General features: G+C 31.5%; 3 protein-coding genes across 3 annotated transcripts; 2 read left to right on the plus strand and 1 right to left on the minus strand.

Annotated features, from left to right (window-relative positions):
* Positions 1-2,265: 2,265 nt before the first annotated feature.
* Positions 2,266-3,625, minus strand: LOC121114159 (ubiquitin-conjugating enzyme E2-17 kDa). The gene is made up of 2 exons (XM_040708027.2): positions 3,168-3,625; positions 2,266-3,103 (listed from the first exon to the last, which is right to left on the minus strand). The coding sequence occupies exons 1-2, from the start codon at positions 3,449-3,451 to the stop codon at positions 2,929-2,931; spliced, it is 459 nt and encodes a 152-aa protein (XP_040563961.1). The 5' UTR covers positions 3,452-3,625; the 3' UTR covers positions 2,266-2,928.
* A 2,629-nt stretch (positions 3,626-6,254) lies between these two features.
* Positions 6,255-7,572, plus strand: LOC139904915 (uncharacterized). Its single transcript, XM_071887022.1, has 2 exons — positions 6,255-6,738; positions 6,798-7,572. Exons 1-2 carry the CDS (start codon positions 6,350-6,352, stop codon positions 7,450-7,452), a joined length of 1,044 nt encoding a protein of 347 aa, XP_071743123.1. The 5' UTR covers positions 6,255-6,349; the 3' UTR covers positions 7,453-7,572.
* An 8,198-nt stretch (positions 7,573-15,770) lies between these two features.
* LOC121114136 (uncharacterized) lies at positions 15,771-17,062 on the plus strand. The gene is made up of 2 exons (XM_040707999.2): positions 15,771-16,169; positions 16,237-17,062. The coding sequence occupies exons 1-2, from the start codon at positions 15,832-15,834 to the stop codon at positions 16,946-16,948; spliced, it is 1,050 nt and encodes a 349-aa protein (XP_040563933.2). The 5' UTR covers positions 15,771-15,831; the 3' UTR covers positions 16,949-17,062.
* Positions 17,063-17,268: the final 206 nt, after the last annotated feature.

Here is a 17,268-nt window from a genome sequence, read left to right on the forward strand (position 1 = left end):
TAAATTTGTCAATTTACAGGCTATAAATAACTAAAGTATAAGCTAAAATCCCTTGACAAATTGATGGCAGATATAAATATGTTAATATCTCTTATAAAATCGGTTGAAGTACAATAATTAGGTAAAAGATACAAATATGCTCAAAGGTACGTCAGATCTTTCTATGAATAATAATTAATTAATAAGTTAGCATTCTATCATGCAACATTATCAGTGAAAAAGTGACTAAATCTTTAAATTGATTTAATATATTATGAAAATGGATAAATCAATTTTAGCAAAACCATACGACATGGTATGATAAAAATATCGATCATTTATTTAGTTAATATGAAGCAATTAATTAAAAAAAAAACACTATCGACCTATTTAAAAAAAATATATATTTAGTAATATTTGCATAATACATATATTCTACACAGTGATAGCAAAAAAGAATGAAGAGGGGAAACAAAATGTGTTGACCTCGTATATGAACACTGTACATTTATGAATATAATATGTTTGAATGAATTATAACATTGCGAGGCCCAGTAGAAAGTAAAATCAAAGTAGTATCATGCATGAACCTATTGTAGTAAATAATTTCAAGGTTTTTATAATATAATGTTTCACACCCACGACTCTTCTATCGAAACGCATACTATTTTTTTTTTAAATTAAGGAAAAATAGAAAATAAAAGGTTGTTCAATTCGAAGGTGTACTATCAACTGGATCTGCTAAGTACTACCCATTTTATTTAAGGGCGATTTAATAACAATTGATGAAAATCCCAACTTTTGTCCCTTGGTGTTCATTCTAACACATAATCATAGCATTAGAAAAAACTCTCACATTTGTATACAGCTGGTTGATCGACCATAATTCTAGAAATGAAGTACTACTGCATACTATTTCAAGGAATGTACCATATTATTAATGGTCTTTGAATAGCTTAAAAACGTCTGAGACAAGAATGGGCAATCGGAGGAGGGCAAAACCTCTGCTTAAAATCAAACTTAGTTACGTATCTCAATTTGTTCCAAAGTTATGGTCAATTATGCATTTTTAACGTTTTGTGTTAACTTGATCTCTCAAAATTGAATGGCCTCTTATTACGACCATAAATAATCTTCGTATCATGTTTGATCCTGATGAACCAAGCAGCAAAGACTAAACATCATATTTTTATACTTACTGAATACTTAAAAACTTTCCTTCTTTTCATTAACAGCGAAGCACCTCATGCAAGGCCTTAAATAATATGCTATTTAATAAATTATTTTTGAAGTGGCAAAGAAAGTGCATTGGCTTTAAGCTCCAAATATGGGTATCCCTTACAATAGATAGAATGCCGAAGTATGGGGGTTATTTTGAAAATAATAATTATGCAGACTTTTGCTTCTATAGTTATTTAATATTTTCTCATGGGACGGTCCTACCTTTAGCATGATGGAAAAACAAATAATACTATTCAATACAATCCTGATTAAAAATATAAACACGATATATGGTACTTTATAAACATTTTTAACTGAGTAGGTGGAGGTAAAAACGGTTTCAATCGATAAATATTTAAACTTTTACTATGGACCATAATCACTGGACAGGGTATCCAATAATTGTTGATGCAGAAGTATTTACCCCCCTTTTTTTTTTTTAATAGTATGTTATTAATAGTCACTCCAACAGACCCTTCAAAAGCAAAGGCCTGACTATGACAATGTACATATATTAATAATTATAAAACTTTAAGAGATTCACTATAATGATGTAAATCTGACATCCTTGAGACAAAAACAACACAGCTCTAAAGACTGGAGTAATTACAACGGCACATCAATTAATATTTCAATATGCAGGTTGTGTTACAAATCGTACAAAACAAATCAGTCCTTGAATAAGAAATATTTTCCTTAACATTTTATTTCATAGTCGAAGGTCATTCCTACGTACCTAAATATCTACTACACTAAATAAACTAACAATTTGTCCTTTTAGAAGAAGAAAAAAATAGCTCGGTGGACAAATTAACACAACAATCTTAATTAGTGGGGTATTAATTTAATATGACGTATTAATGTATATTTCTTCAAAACATACAGATAGCAGGATAAAAAAGAATTATAAAACTGGCTAAAAATTATTTAATAAATATGAATTAAGTTGACTTTAACATGCTGCTATTTATGTAATTGCAGAACAAAATAATAAGAGTTTGACAAAGTTAATAAAGTAATATAATATTTTGTGTTTGGAAATAATGATAACAACACAAGTCACAGTTCATTTTTGTTTTATATATTTTTTTTTCTCAAAAAAAAAGAAGTGAATTTCATATTCATAAATCATATTAAAACAATATCATTGCAGCGAAATTTTAATAAGGTATGAAAACATGCAGAATATAGATAGACTATTCTTCCGTTATAAAACTGTATTTTTTAAGGCTTGTTTTCACATATTATAAATTCTTGAATAAACTTAACAACCTTTGATCAAATATATATGCCATATGTATTAGCAAAAAAAATAATCGTTAGATCAATCGATGCAACACATCAACATACAATACGAGAAAAAAAAAGTTTTACAAAATATATAATATTAAAAATAACTTGGAGAGTAGTGTAGTAGAAATAATAGATTTCAAATTATTTATTTTTAATAGAATATATAAGGGAAAAAGAGTCACATATGATTATTCTTACAATAATAATTATAATGAAGAAAAAAGAAAGAAGTTAGACGAGGATGAGGCTTGAGAGTGAGGGTAGAAATCATCACAAGCAATAAAAGATTTGTATGTACTTCTTTTTTCTTGCAAAACAAAAATAACAGACGAGACAACAGATGGAATGAAGTGTTTTCGTCAAAGACTGCATTATAGATGGTTGATGATTATTAATTACTAATAAAAGAGTGTTTATTGTCAAGTCACGTATATTTTAATCGTCACACCAACTTTGTTCCACACAAGCTTTGACTCGTTTTTCATACTCTCTCCTATTCTCCTTAAATAATTGGGCGGCCATGGAGTTGGCAGGGGAATTAGGATTGGGATCGCTAAGTAAGGACTGTATGGACGTTAAGATAGCGGATACGTCATAGGTTGGACTCCACCTAAAGAGGATAAAAGAAGAAAAGAGTAAATACATTATATTGAGTCTATGTACATGATCATTACCTATTTTGAAGGATGTCTAAACAAATCCCTCCATCCGCGTAGATGTTGGGGTGAAACATTTTAGAGAGGAACTTGACAAGTGGGGGTTTGTTGGGATATTCTTCAGAGAACTCCATGGTCAATTTGAAGGTCCCGTCTTCAAACGGAGTGTCGTGAGGACCAAAGATAACGGCGTTCCAGACCATTATGTTATTTTCCCCTGGAGCTCCGCTCACTCCTGCGGGAGGATCCTCTTGAAGACGTTTAAAGTCTCTCATTAATCGACGCCGGGAAGAGGTTGACATTATTATTAGTTTTTTTGTTGATTATTATTACTCTAGAAATTGAGTAAGTAAGTAGGCTCGAAGTAGAGTTAATAGTAAATAGGTGCGATGATATTGATAATAATTAATTTTTCAGAAGTGATCCAAGAAGAAGAGAAAGAGATTGACTTACACAGACAAATACAAACATTAACAGAAAGAGAACATCATAATATTTAGTACCATAAAAATGAAAGAAGAAAAGAAAAATAAAGATGGCGTCACATTATAAAAGTTTGAATCCATAAACATATTAATTGTCTTCTATGAAATTACATCTGTACGTAAATTGTTCTCTATTTTAAATATTTGGATCACTTTTTTATTGTTTTCTCAAAATGAAAGAGAAAAATATACACCTATACACCTTTCTTATTACATATTCACTTCTTGTAATATATTATTTGGGCCTGGTTTGAAAGATTACAGAGTGACATAAAGAAATTAACTAGTGACATCTAACGAGCTCTAGAATATTCTTAGAAACTGCAAATATTTCACCATCATCTCAAGGTGGAACTCTTCGCATTTGGAATAAATTATTTTATAGGAAGACGCTCATTTTGATGATTCATTCATAGAGAGGTTAATTCTTCTTTGTTGTTTTTTTTAAATGAATTATATCAGATATTGCTGTATGATTGATGTCAATGAACAGCAGAGAGCCTAATAAATTGTAAAAGTTAAAAATACTAGAGTCTTTTTTTTTTTTTTTTTTTTTTTTTTTTTTGGTTCAAATTGTGAGTTAAATAGAATCACATATTTACTAGATAAAGATTATGTTGCAAATTTGCTCAATAGTTTTATTGCGTAAGTATACTCATAATATGTACAGTTATGTGGAAAGGATTTAATTATTAATTATTGTATATTTTCTATGATCCAATTTTAAAATAAGTAAAATTATATGGATGCATTTTAGTTTCAAAAAGACAAAAATTGTACAAGACATTTCAAACTTGATTTCATTATATAAAAGAACAACTTGTTCTCTGGGTTCAAGTTTATGTAAAAACATTAATAAATACAAAATATTATTTTAATTAATCATTTGATTAACTATTATTAAAAAATCTTAGCCATTTACATTAGGAAAAGCCTATATCTAAGGTGTAGTTGATATAGTCATTATGAATGAAATATCCATAACTGTAATTAACTAGCAATAAAGGCAAATTTTTATTACATTTGTTAAAATGTAACTTTTCCCTTTTAAAATAGTGAAATAACGGAACATTATTTCAAATCGCTAAACCTATATATATTTTGGTGATAACTGATTAGTCAGTGATTATTGAATAATCTAATATTTTTGATCTTGAACAAGCCACAATGAAGGATGTTAAAGTTTATATTGATATAATGCCAAATCCAAATTAGATACAAATTTTCTAAGGAACATATTTTATAACCCACTTTGCTTTTGAATATTACTAATAAAAAACTCTAGATATAATAATAACCATATTCACCAACTTGGATTCAAACCTATGTTAAACTTTACAACAAAAATATAGAAAACCAAAAAGTCTAAGGTAATATTTGGTTAGGAGAAGATGAAGATCCTTGATGTATGACCAATTTATAATCCCCTTATTCTGCCAAACAATATTTATGTAATCTGCAAATAAAGTTCAATAAATTTTACCCATGTGAAGAGAATCCCTAATCGTAGCCTTGGTGAAATTTGTACAAAGATGAAGAAATATTGTTGTCATATTTTTTATATTCTGTAAATATTATACAAATTTCGATAAATATTTGCTATTCAATATTTTAAACAGTTTTCCTTTGGAAGAAGATTGCACCCAAGCATATTGAATGCCGATTTATTGTATCCAGACTATTCAATACTAAAGGGGACTGCACAACGTATAATTCCTGTGATAATTTCCTTTTGGACTCCTTTAATAAGGAAGTAAGCAACTGGTATTTACCAAAAGTTTTTTAGGCCGACGAGCATAAACAATGACCATTCATTTGCTGCAATTTCTTACCAACTGCTGAGTTGTCCTCCAAAATCCGGAAACACGTCCTTAGTTCGAAGTCAAATTCAATCCTTTCCTTTATTGAGATCTTATCCAAATATAAACTGGCTTCTTTAAAAATTAAATCCATACTCTGACGTTTTAATTCTTCAAATACTGGGACTTGAAACCAAGGATAGTAGCATATGTTCCTAACCTACCTCTGGATGACCTCTGATTTGGAAGATTCAATAATTGAGCCACTTATTTTAATGCCTCCGGACTGTAGTAATAGAGAGTATTTTTATTTTCCAGCAATATATTAATTGTTTGTATCTGAACAACAGTGAAGTGGTCTTGAAGAACAAAAATACTTTGATGAGTTAACAGTTCTTTTTAGTGAATTGTATCGATAATTTCATTCAACTTAATTTTAGCATCTAACTTCAAGTTTGTCTGACTAAGTTCACGATCCATTTTTCCCCAACTAGAATAGATTTTATCTAATAGTGATAGTAAATTATCATATTGGATTTGCACCATAGATATCAGATGATCATGTATATGAATTCTCCATCTTATAATTAAGATGTTAAATTTTAGTCAATATATACATAATATATTCATAGAAATATTGAAAGTAATGGCAGAGATTCATCCTGGAACTATGCGCAAAATATAGAATTCTCAAGAATTGAAAAAAACAACTGCGAAAAGAATTATCATATAATTAAAGAAATGGGAAATTTATTCTTATTTTGAGCACGCTCGCCTGATATTGTCTATATAACAGGTCAAAATAAAGGTGTTTGAAAAAATACCATTGCATATATAAGAAAATGATTTGAATTTTAAAAATCATTCAATTCTACAAATTTACAAAAAAAAAATTAAATTGAGTACCTAAAGGAATATGAAAAAATCTACCCAAATCCTGAGTTGTCTCTTGATCATTGGACTATCTATAGCTCAATGCTCTCCAACTGGCTATGGAAATAACAACTCCAATAGGAATAACAATGAAAGAAATGCTGCAGGAAGTAGAAGCCGTAATGGATTAGGTGGAGGTCGCGTCGTCTTTGGCGGAGGACAAGACTCTTCATCCATTGGTTCTTCATCTTCTTCTTCAGCAATTGATTTAGGATCTTCTTCCTCATCTTTTGGCTCTTCATCTACCTCCTCCTCTTCATCTCTTGGAAGAGCTGAAACTCAAGTTGGAGATGGATGCCGTCTTGTGACTCGAGTCATCAATGATGTGGACTTTGAAGAGGTCAATGATCAAGTGTGCAAGACTGTGAATGAGTAAGTAGATACACGTTTAATTATAAAGTAGTCAGAATTGATATATTCTTATTTAACAGACGTATATGCAATACTCGATTCGTCGATGACTGTCAAAACTATGAGGATCAAGTCTGTGAGACTGTTCAAAAGAGAGAGTGCAACAACAAGCAAGAAAGGCAATGTGAGGACTTTTTCAGAACTGTGAGTGAGACTTACACTGAGGATGAATGCAAAGATCAATCTGTAAGGGAATGTGAAAAGGCTTGGCAAGTGAATGGAGCTGGTGAAAAGATTTGGGCTGATGATCCTTCTACATGTATTCAAGTAAAGAAAACCAAATGCTCTCCTGTTTCCAAGCAAAGATCACGTCAAGTCCCGGATCAAAAATGTCAGACTGTGAACGTTCCTGTTTGTCGAAATGTTCCTCAGCAAGAGTGCAGATCTGTGACAAAGCAAAGATGTGAGAAAAAGCCTGTAGAAGAGTGCAATAACGTGCCCAGGCAAAATTGTCAAAACATTCACAAACAAGTTCCCATGCAGGTGACACGCCAGGTCCAAGTAAGAGAATGCAGTGGAGGATCAGGTCAAGTAGGAAATGGACGTAACACCATTGGCCGCAACAATGATCGTAATACTCTTGGAGGAAGCGGCATCACTGGAAGCTCAAGAAACTCTGGATCTCGAAGAAACAGCAATAATAACTTCAATTTCCAAAAGGCAACTGGATATTGAAAAATCTCTTTTCTGTGATAGAAATTAACTTGTTATTTACAAACATATTATCTATGTTATTACGCTTACTTATTCTCATAGAATACCAAAATATATTTATAGTTTTCCACTTAATTTCAATATATACGTGATTAGTTATTGGTCTATGAAAACTGGGGCTTATTAAAAAACAAAAAATTATGTAATGGTGAAGTTCATAAGTAGGTACTTATCCTCCTAAATTGTCTATACACTTTTTGGACGTAATAACGTGAAACTTTTAAATTAAAACATTACAGGGGCTAATTATTTAGGAAAAGTTATAGATCATCCAGGAATATAATTTATCTAATTATTTCTCAAATAAGAGAATCATATTTATAAAATAATCTTAACAGATCCATGAGACCCCGAAAGGAGCCGGTAAATTGATTAACCTAAGGCATTCAGATGTAATAAGTTATAAATGACTTAGAGACATACTTGTTACTAAATTGTTGTATTCAATCTTGAAAAATTATATAAATATATTCAGATAGGTTAATTATCTTTTTATACGAACATAAATTGATGGAAATACATCATAATTACTAGTATAATACTATTATTTGCGATAAATATAAAAGCAATGTGGACTTTGCCTAATATTACATTAGTAATATCCAAATTTCGCCTTTCCCTAACGCTTTAAACAAGAAAACATGAAAATTGTTAGGACGGGTGAGTTGATACACTGGGAGATTTGAAACACTCCCTTTTTTTTTTTACAGACATACCCTCTTTGCTCATCAATATTTGTCAAGAATATTTGTGTTAGAATCAATCAATGTTCCTCTCTGAAATACGATTTCTTATGTTTTTATTAAATAAATTGACATAGTATCTCCAAGTATCACTCGAGTACAAAATTTGAGAGCCCACTATCATAATCTGAATATATCTTATTTAACCAACAACCAATAATGAAATACTCTAGGACAGGAGCTCCGGTCATATCCATACGGATTTAAAATTATTCTATTCATAATTAAGATTGATATATTTATGTTTTTTTCCAAGGGCTAATCAATAAAAAGTAAAACGCTTATAAAAGTAAAAGTTTATATAATTTCTCGGAACGACCACAGACTGAAACCCACATTTATTAATGTTATTTAAGCCGTAGAAAAATAATATGAACATTAAAAGTTTCAATCTATGAAGGTTTGGCCTTTAAAGCCTATTTTTAAAACTAAGATTCAGTGCCATATTTCGACATAAAAAAACGATATAATGGAATCGCCATAGCTCATGAACAGCACACTCGGGAGTTATTTTCTTCAGCATGATGTGTGTATGCTTCACGCCCCGGTAACTCTTAGTGAAAGAAATATCCTATAAATATACGGATTTCACCAAAAGATTCCTATGTGAAGTGGAGTAATTGTAAAACTATAATGTTTACTTATACTTAATCGGTGCAATTCCATCTAACCAACTAAAGGAACATTAAAAAAAATTATATGTAAAAGAATTAAAACAAGTTAATAAATGCTTCATATTCAAATTAATTGGTTTTTATTTACTTACTGTGAATTGTTATACATTAGTGAAGCATGACATCTAAAATGTGTAAAAGTAAAGCCGATATATAAAACCATATGTAATTTATTTTTTCTTCGGAATATTATTGTAGTTTATATTTATGCAAACTAACCAGCTTATTATATTTAATTTTTTTAATAAATATTATAAACTTAATTGACCATAAATCAATCAAAATCGACCTATTTTAAAGGTAAGTTTTTTTAAATTGAAATATAATGTCTATTCTACAAATTCAGCTATGATATAAAGCATTTGAAGAAAAAATAAATAAATATATCAGCATCTAAGTAATGTACGCCATTTTACTCAATTTTTTGGTGGTTATATACATTTTTTATGCAATATAATCAAGATAACGTAATAAATAATTCATTTTTAAAATACTGAAATGTTTTTATCAATTTATTATTTACTTTGATTTTCTTATCTATCGTTTTTTCATGTCAAAATATGGCACTGAATATTAGTTATACCTTAACAACTTGATTTTGTTAAAAGGCTTTAAAGGCCAAACCTTCATGAATTGAATGTTTTAATGGTTATATTCGTTTTCTACGGCTTAAATAACAATAATAAATGTGGGTTTCAGCCTGCGGGAAAAAATGCTCTTGGATTGGGTTATATTAAGTCACAGTAAAAGGCCAATACATTTTCGGGAGGTCAAGGTTGCACCAAAAAAATTACCATAAGTGGAGGTTTTGTGCTCTACCAAATGCCCATTCTTGTTTTAATCATAAAACAACTCTCAAAATTCATTTTTGTATTATTTTAGACATTCTGTTTAAATCTTTGAAGACGGAAATTCTTACAAAACTTTGAAGAGCAGTAGAACCCTCCATACGATGCACATTTCTCTTTTTTTTACTATTTTCGTAATTTATGAAAAATTACAGAAATTTTGATGCCCCTCGTGTTTGTATAGCGCAAAAAAATACATTAACGGGACATCCTACTGGGTATCCCCTTGCTAGTACTTCTATGCTTATAGAGTTCATAGAAATAACTTATCTATTGGTTCTTTCCACAATTATTATTGTCCTAAAGTGTACAAGTCTGATAGATGTGGAAAAACATTTACTATCTTCATTGTATGAAACAAGAAAGAAAAAGGCCCATAGTTAGAAAGTAAGACGTTGCTTTCATTATTTATCGTAACAGTGGGCCTTTTCCCCATTATATTTATATTAGGAATATTCACAGATTTTCGATACATCATTTGAATTCAGAAAATTAAACTTTCTAACACTAATAGTGGTTATTTGTCGAAAAATCCATTAATGATAAAAAAACCTAATAATTCTTGCTGATGTGGGGATACCACTGCGACAAAAATTAAAAAAGAAACATTATCTAGATGTTAATCATTAAGGATTATTGCGCAAGGGTATTTAATTTGATCTGTTGTATTATATTTAGTGTTGGATCGGTCTAAAATTTGAAAAGAATTAAGTTTTATAAGTGCGGTCCTAATAAAATTTGTCAGTCCTAGGACAGTTCCTTATCGGTCTCTTACTGTAACTACAACGGCGGAAATTACAGAGATACTAGCTATGTCCTTTCATCTATTCAATATTATCCCTTTCAAGAGACAAGATAGCTGAAGTGTGAGGGAGGGGTGTGGCTAGAACTTGTTATTTTATGTTCCAGCTAAAATGTATTATTTTCTTCTTTTTATATTATTTAATCCTAACTTTGAATGAAGAATAGTTATATAGATAACTGTTACCGTAGAACTGAAGGACCAGGTATCGGTGCTTAGGACCATTGAATAGTAAAAAAGATCGTACCGATAAAGAAAAAAAAAAAAGGAGTGGAAAAAAAATAATTCCTAGGACTTATCCAGTACTAATTAGTTAATATCGTTTTTATCTTGTGCACTTTTTTATTTTTCAATCTTGCATAAATAACTTATTTATCCATAACTCTACAAAAATGATATAAAGTGTACTTATAATGGATAAATCTGTGATTAAAACTTCCACTAGTTACTCTATTGTTAGGTTCAAATTGTAACTTCTATACAATTGCGAGTTGCACACAGCAATATGACTCGAAAGTCAAGGGCAAAAGTGTAAAAAACTTTACTTGTTGTCAAAAATTGGATTTTTGGTTCATGTTATTGTCTGTTTTTTGTACAAATTCTCTATATTTGACAAAAACTGTTCGGAAATATTCAAAAAAATATAGTAAAATCTCTTTTGCAAATGGGTGTAGCTTAGTTATAAATATTTTGACTTTGAAGGCAGTGTGATATCACAAACAATATTTAAGAAGATTATTTTTAGTCGACAGAATTTATCCTATTTGTCTCACTGTTAGATGTCAATTTTTCCCCTTAACAATTTTTGAAGTCTGAATGTTGATTGAATGAATTTGATGTGCCCATTGCTAAGCTGTGAACAATTCCAAACAATTTTTCGAAGGGGGAAGTGATTGCGTCCAGACGCCGGAATTTGTGACCAGAATCCATCAAATCGTCAATGAGGGCCAAGGGAAGTCCATCAGGGCAATTACTCGAGAAGTTGGTTGGGCAGAGTAACTGATCCTGCTCTGAATTAACAAAAACCTTCGTTACCACTTATATAGATGAGAAAGGGGCAGATTTTGACAAAAAAAAAGCCAAGGAGAAGTGCTTAAAGCCCTCTCAAAAACTCATTAACCACCTCAAGCATCCACTTCATCGAAACAGGCTCTTGTTTTTCTCGGATTGCAATTTTTTTTGCAAAGACCAGAAATTCAACAACCAGAACAACAAGTGGTTGGCCTTCTGACCTAAGTATGTAGCTGTCGTCGTCGTCATGCAAACGAAGTTGCCAGCCCACGTCATGGTGTTCGGACTGGTTAACTCAGAAGGTCACATCCTCATTTGTTCCTCCCAGGTCTCAAAGTCAATAATGATGCCTACCTTGAAGTGCTAGAGACCAATGTGAATGCCTGGATTAACATGGTTGCCAATAAGAGGCCTCACATGTGGCAGCAAGACTCGGCTCCCTGCCACAACTCGAAAAAAAGTTTCAAATGGCTCCAAGATCAATTTGACGACTTCATCAAGTTACAGGGGGACAGAAAAGATTATTTACTTATATAGATGGATACTTAGCAACATCACAAAATGAAGATATAAGGAAAAAAAGTCATTATATTATTTAGTCAGAAACAAATATAATGTCGATGAAACATAAGTATTAATATTGTACATTATATGTATATTCTACATGAATATTAAGAGCAATAAATCAGTTAATAACAGCACATTTCTTTATTTCATATACATATATATGCACTTCTATAGTATCAAACAGAAACAAGAAGAAATATTTGTATTTGTAGCTTTAATAGACAATAAATAAATTGGAATACATACTCGTACCCTTATAACCAAACATTGAGCAATATAATAATACAGAAAAGCAAATAAATGTTAATTTAATATTGATGCACCTATATACAGTTACTTGCACACAAATATTTTCAATGTATGTACAAGTACCCTTTCTAATTATATTGATGGAGATAATTTATTCATAATTAATTGTTTATTTTAATAATAAAAAAATCAAACATTGAGATAGAGTGCTATATAAATTATCATGTATCGGTCCTGCCTGGGAACTGTCCTAATTCATAGGAACGTGTCCGAATCGGATATAAAACCGTCCAATATAAGATGACAAAAGACAAGGTATCAGGTGCGTCCGCAGGGCAGAACTCCAGCTCAAATAAGGATTTTTTTTTTACTCGATAATTGTGGATTTTTTTTGAGGAATTATTTTCTTAAAAAAAATTTATTTAGGCAAATTATGCGAGAGGAAAAAAATTAATATTTTAAATTTAATTTTTTGGAAAAAAAATATCAAATGTAAAAGTGTTTAACTATTTCTCCTGTAATTTTTTTTTTCAGAATAAATATTTTAATTTTTTTTCCAAAAGTTTTTTTCAGCCTTATTTTTCATTTCTTTCTTATAATTGGTAAACCACCGAACATCCGCCACAATATCAGCGAACATGGTTCGCACTTGGGGGCATTTAAAGTGTCCTCCTATTGACAGTCCCTAACCGAGGGACAATTCAAACTTCATAGTACCATCTATGCACCCTTTACATAGATACTGCATTCGTTTAGAGTATAATGCAAGTTTAGGGTATAGTGGTTACCCATAAGAAAGACTTGTTTCTCTTTCAAGAAGTCATTGAGAATAAAATACCAGGATTCCTCACTATTCCACATTTTTCTAACCCAATAAAAGTTCAGAACCTTCAATATTTCTGAGACGCTTATCACAGACAATCTTCAACTATTCAGTGGACTGTGAAGCCTATCATAGTTGATGTTCCTTCTCCTTTTCGCGTAGAGAAATTAGATCGCTATAGTGGATATATTTTTAAGAGTGCCCTCATTGTATGGCGTGACTATTAGAAAATGAAGCAATTTTGGGACAACGTAAAAGTTCCATACAGATATTTTGTCCTTGATATTCAGGTTGAAAATCTTGAAGAAAGAGGTAGCTAGATTAAATCTCCTGACGATTACCTCATTATTCTTTTGACAACCCTCGTTCCCTACCCAGACTCCTAGGAGTTTGTTGTTAGGCCATCATTTTATATCAGTCCACCATAAGCACTCAATATCTTTGTTTTTCCTGGATTAATATTTAATCCAGAAGTTACAGAGAACTTTTGAGAAAAGTAATAATCCTTCTGATTGACGTCATTGATTCAAAAGGGATCCCACCCAAGACCAATGTTAAGTCTTTGGCATAGAGGCATTTAGGATGTGCTAGGATCTTCGAAAATCGGTAGTTCTTCAGGTATCCACGAATTTTTGTTAGCTTTTGGTATCAAGACGATCCGGATGCAAATTCAGGAAGAAGTACTCGAGATGTTACTCTTTTGTAAAAAGAGAGCAGAACAGGGATCAAAAGGTCAACGTATTCTTTATAAAACTCGAACGTAAAAACATGATGTCACCATGTTATTTTTAATCTCAAAGTGTTACGAATGTTTTTCTGCTAAATCTTTAACTTCTTCTTATATCTCAGTATCATTGCTCGTTTCACACCTCAAGTCTTCACAAAAGGAAGCTGCATTCGTCTGGCATCTCCCGCATCAATTATTGTTCTGACAATCATAACATGAGTACAGTTTCGAGTAGAATTTATTGATCACACTGCAGATGAATTTCGGATCATCTGATTTCACGCTATTATTATCAGATAGCTTAATAGCTTTTTTTCTATATCTATTATTATCTTGCCGCTTACGCTGCAGTCTGGAATGTGACAGGTCATCAATACTGTTCATTTTCATTCGGACTCTATACTTCAGATCGTTTTACCTCTGCATCTGGTGTAACTTAGCTTTTTTTTCTCCGTCAATATGAATGCTTTTGGAAGTAGATTCGATTTTGTTAAGATATTCCCTCTCTCTTTTCCCAAGAACAGATACTTTTCTTCTGCACAAATCTCTTATCCTATGTAACATTAATTGCACAAGCAGAAACAAATCCCTCTCATACTGCAGCTTTTGGGATACGTCCAGAATTATGCTTACAATTCCATCATTAACTTTGGGATCGTCTATGACGCTCGAGTTAAGTGTCCACTACTTTTTGTTTCTAAGTTACTTAAACTTAGGTTTTAATACTAAATGAGTTACCTTGTGATCCCAAATTTTAGCATTTATTATGTCATAAGAATCAATTCCATCTCCTACAAATCCCTTCATCAGGAATAGATTGATTCTTGCTAACCCTGGCTTAGAGTTCTTGTCAATGGAAAATGATGTGTTATTTAAATTGTTCATTTTGCATCATTCATCATTAAAACCGAAGGACGTAATAATTGACGACAGTACTTTTGTGAATTGAGAGTTTACTGCCTTGCTTGTTGTGTCTCTGTTCCTTTTTAGTTTCACTTTAAAATCTCCTCCTATAATTGTTGGCTTATGTGAGACAAAGTGGATAACTATACCCTGGTAGAAATCTGGGTCGTTAGTGTTTGGCCCATATAGACCATTCATTTCAAAGTTGATGACTATGTAATAATACTGTGCTTTAATGTGATTTCCATCTGTGCAACTATTGCCTCCTAGACATGATGTTTGTTGGGTTCCCATTATCCTTGTTATATCTTTGATCAGGAGCTATGCTAGATTTAATCATTTAAGGCTTATACCCAAAAATTATGAAACAGAAATATAATCATATTTATAAAAAAGTTTATTTTGAGGGGCGGAGAGGGTTTTAGAGACACTTGAGGGGATTTACACCACTAAAAAGGTAATAACGACGCATATAAACGATGATATATTTGAAACAGAAAAATATCCTAAATCATAGTATATATATAACTACATGACAGCAAAAAAAATTATTACATAAATTCACTCTACATTAATAATTTATTCCCCAACTTGACGACCAAAATACATATCTAACAAATAACAATTAAATTAAAATAGCTGGTTCTAAATACCAAAAACCAAATTAAAAAGTTACGATATGTTATACATAAAAATTATAAAAAAAAAACAATAAAATTAGAAATTGAGATATATTAAAAATAAAAAAAAAATAGTAGAAGATTAAAAATATATGTCAAGGAATTTTAAACTTAAGAAAAGAAATGGGAATTTTCTATTTGTAAAGAATCTCTCAGCGCACGCTCAAAAATTTTAAGTTAATACAGGTATTAATGCTAAAAAAAAAACCCAAAACAATATATATTGCATATATAAGAAAATGGTTTGAATATTAAAAATCATTCGATACAACAAATTTACAAAAGAAAAATCAAATTGAGTAACTTAAAGAATATGAAGAAATCTACGCAAATCGTGAGTTGTCTCTTGATCCTTGGAGTATCTATAGCTCAATGCTCTCCAACTGGCTATGGAAATAACAACTCCAATAGAAATAACAATGGAAGAAATGCTGAAGCGAGTAGAAGACAAAATGGAATAGGTGGAGGTCGCGTTGTCTTTGGTGGAGGACAAGACTCTTCCTCATCCTTTGGCTCTTCATCTACCTCCTCCTCTTCATCTCTTGGAAGAGCTGAAACTCAAGTTGGAAATGGATGCCGTCTTGTTACTCGAGTAATCAATGATGTGGACTTTGAAGAGGTCAATGATCAAGTGTGCAAGACTGTGAATGAGTAAGTAGATACACATTTAATTGTAAAGTAGTCAGAATTGTTATATTTATATGTTCTTATTTAACAGACGTGTATGCAATACTCAATTCGTCGATGACTGTCAAAACTATAAGGATCAAGTCTGTGAGACTGTTCAAAAGAGAGAGTGCAACAACAAGCAAGAAAGGCAATGTGAGGACTTCTTCAGAACTGTAAGTGAGTCCTACACTGAGGATGAATGTAGAGATGAATCCGTGAGGGAATGTGAAAAGGCTTGGCAAGTGAATGGAGCTGGTGAAAAGATTTGGGCTGATGATCCTTCTACATGTATTCAAGTAAAGAAAACCAAATGCTCTCCTGTTTCCAAACAAAGATCACGTCAAGTCCCAGATCAAAAATGTCAGACTGTGAACGTTCCTGTTTGTCGAAATGTTCCTAAGCAAGAGTGCAGATCTGTGACCAAGCAAAGATGTGAGAAAAAGCCTGTAGAAGAGTGCAATAACGTGCCCAGGCAAAATTGTCAAAACATTCACAAACAAGTTCCAAAGCAGGTGACACGCCAGGTCCAAGTAAGGGAATGTAACGGAGGATCTGGTCAAATTGGAAATGGACGTAACCCCATTGGGGGCAACAATAGTCGTAATACTCTTGGAGGAAGCGGCAGCAGTGGCAGCTTTGTTCAAGGAGGCCGAGGAGGTAACCTTAAAGGAAATAGCTCTGGAGGCTCAAGAAACTCTGGATCTCGAAGAAACAGCAATAATAACTCTGGAAGCAATTTCCAAAAGACAACTGGATATTGAGAAATCCTTTTCTGTGATAGAAATTAACTTGTTATTTACAAACATATTATTTATGTTATTACGCTTACTTCTTCTCATAGAATACCAAAATATATTTCTAGTTTTTTAATTTAATTAATTGTGTACAATGTACTTTATTTGTTATTGATCCATGAAATCTCTACTCCATTATGAAGTTTCAAAGTTTTCCTTGAACGAATTTTTATTCACTCTTCCCTCGTGGAATTTGTAATTCGGATTCCAATATTTCTTGAGATGGATAATCAAGTTAGAAGTATATTCCCTGGATAACTTTGATCTTAGTTTAGTCTTAACTCTTT

This window comes from Lepeophtheirus salmonis, chromosome 3, assembly GCF_016086655.4.
Source record: "Lepeophtheirus salmonis chromosome 3, UVic_Lsal_1.4, whole genome shotgun sequence".
NCBI classification, from domain to species: Eukaryota; Metazoa; Arthropoda; class Copepoda; order Siphonostomatoida; family Caligidae; genus Lepeophtheirus; species Lepeophtheirus salmonis.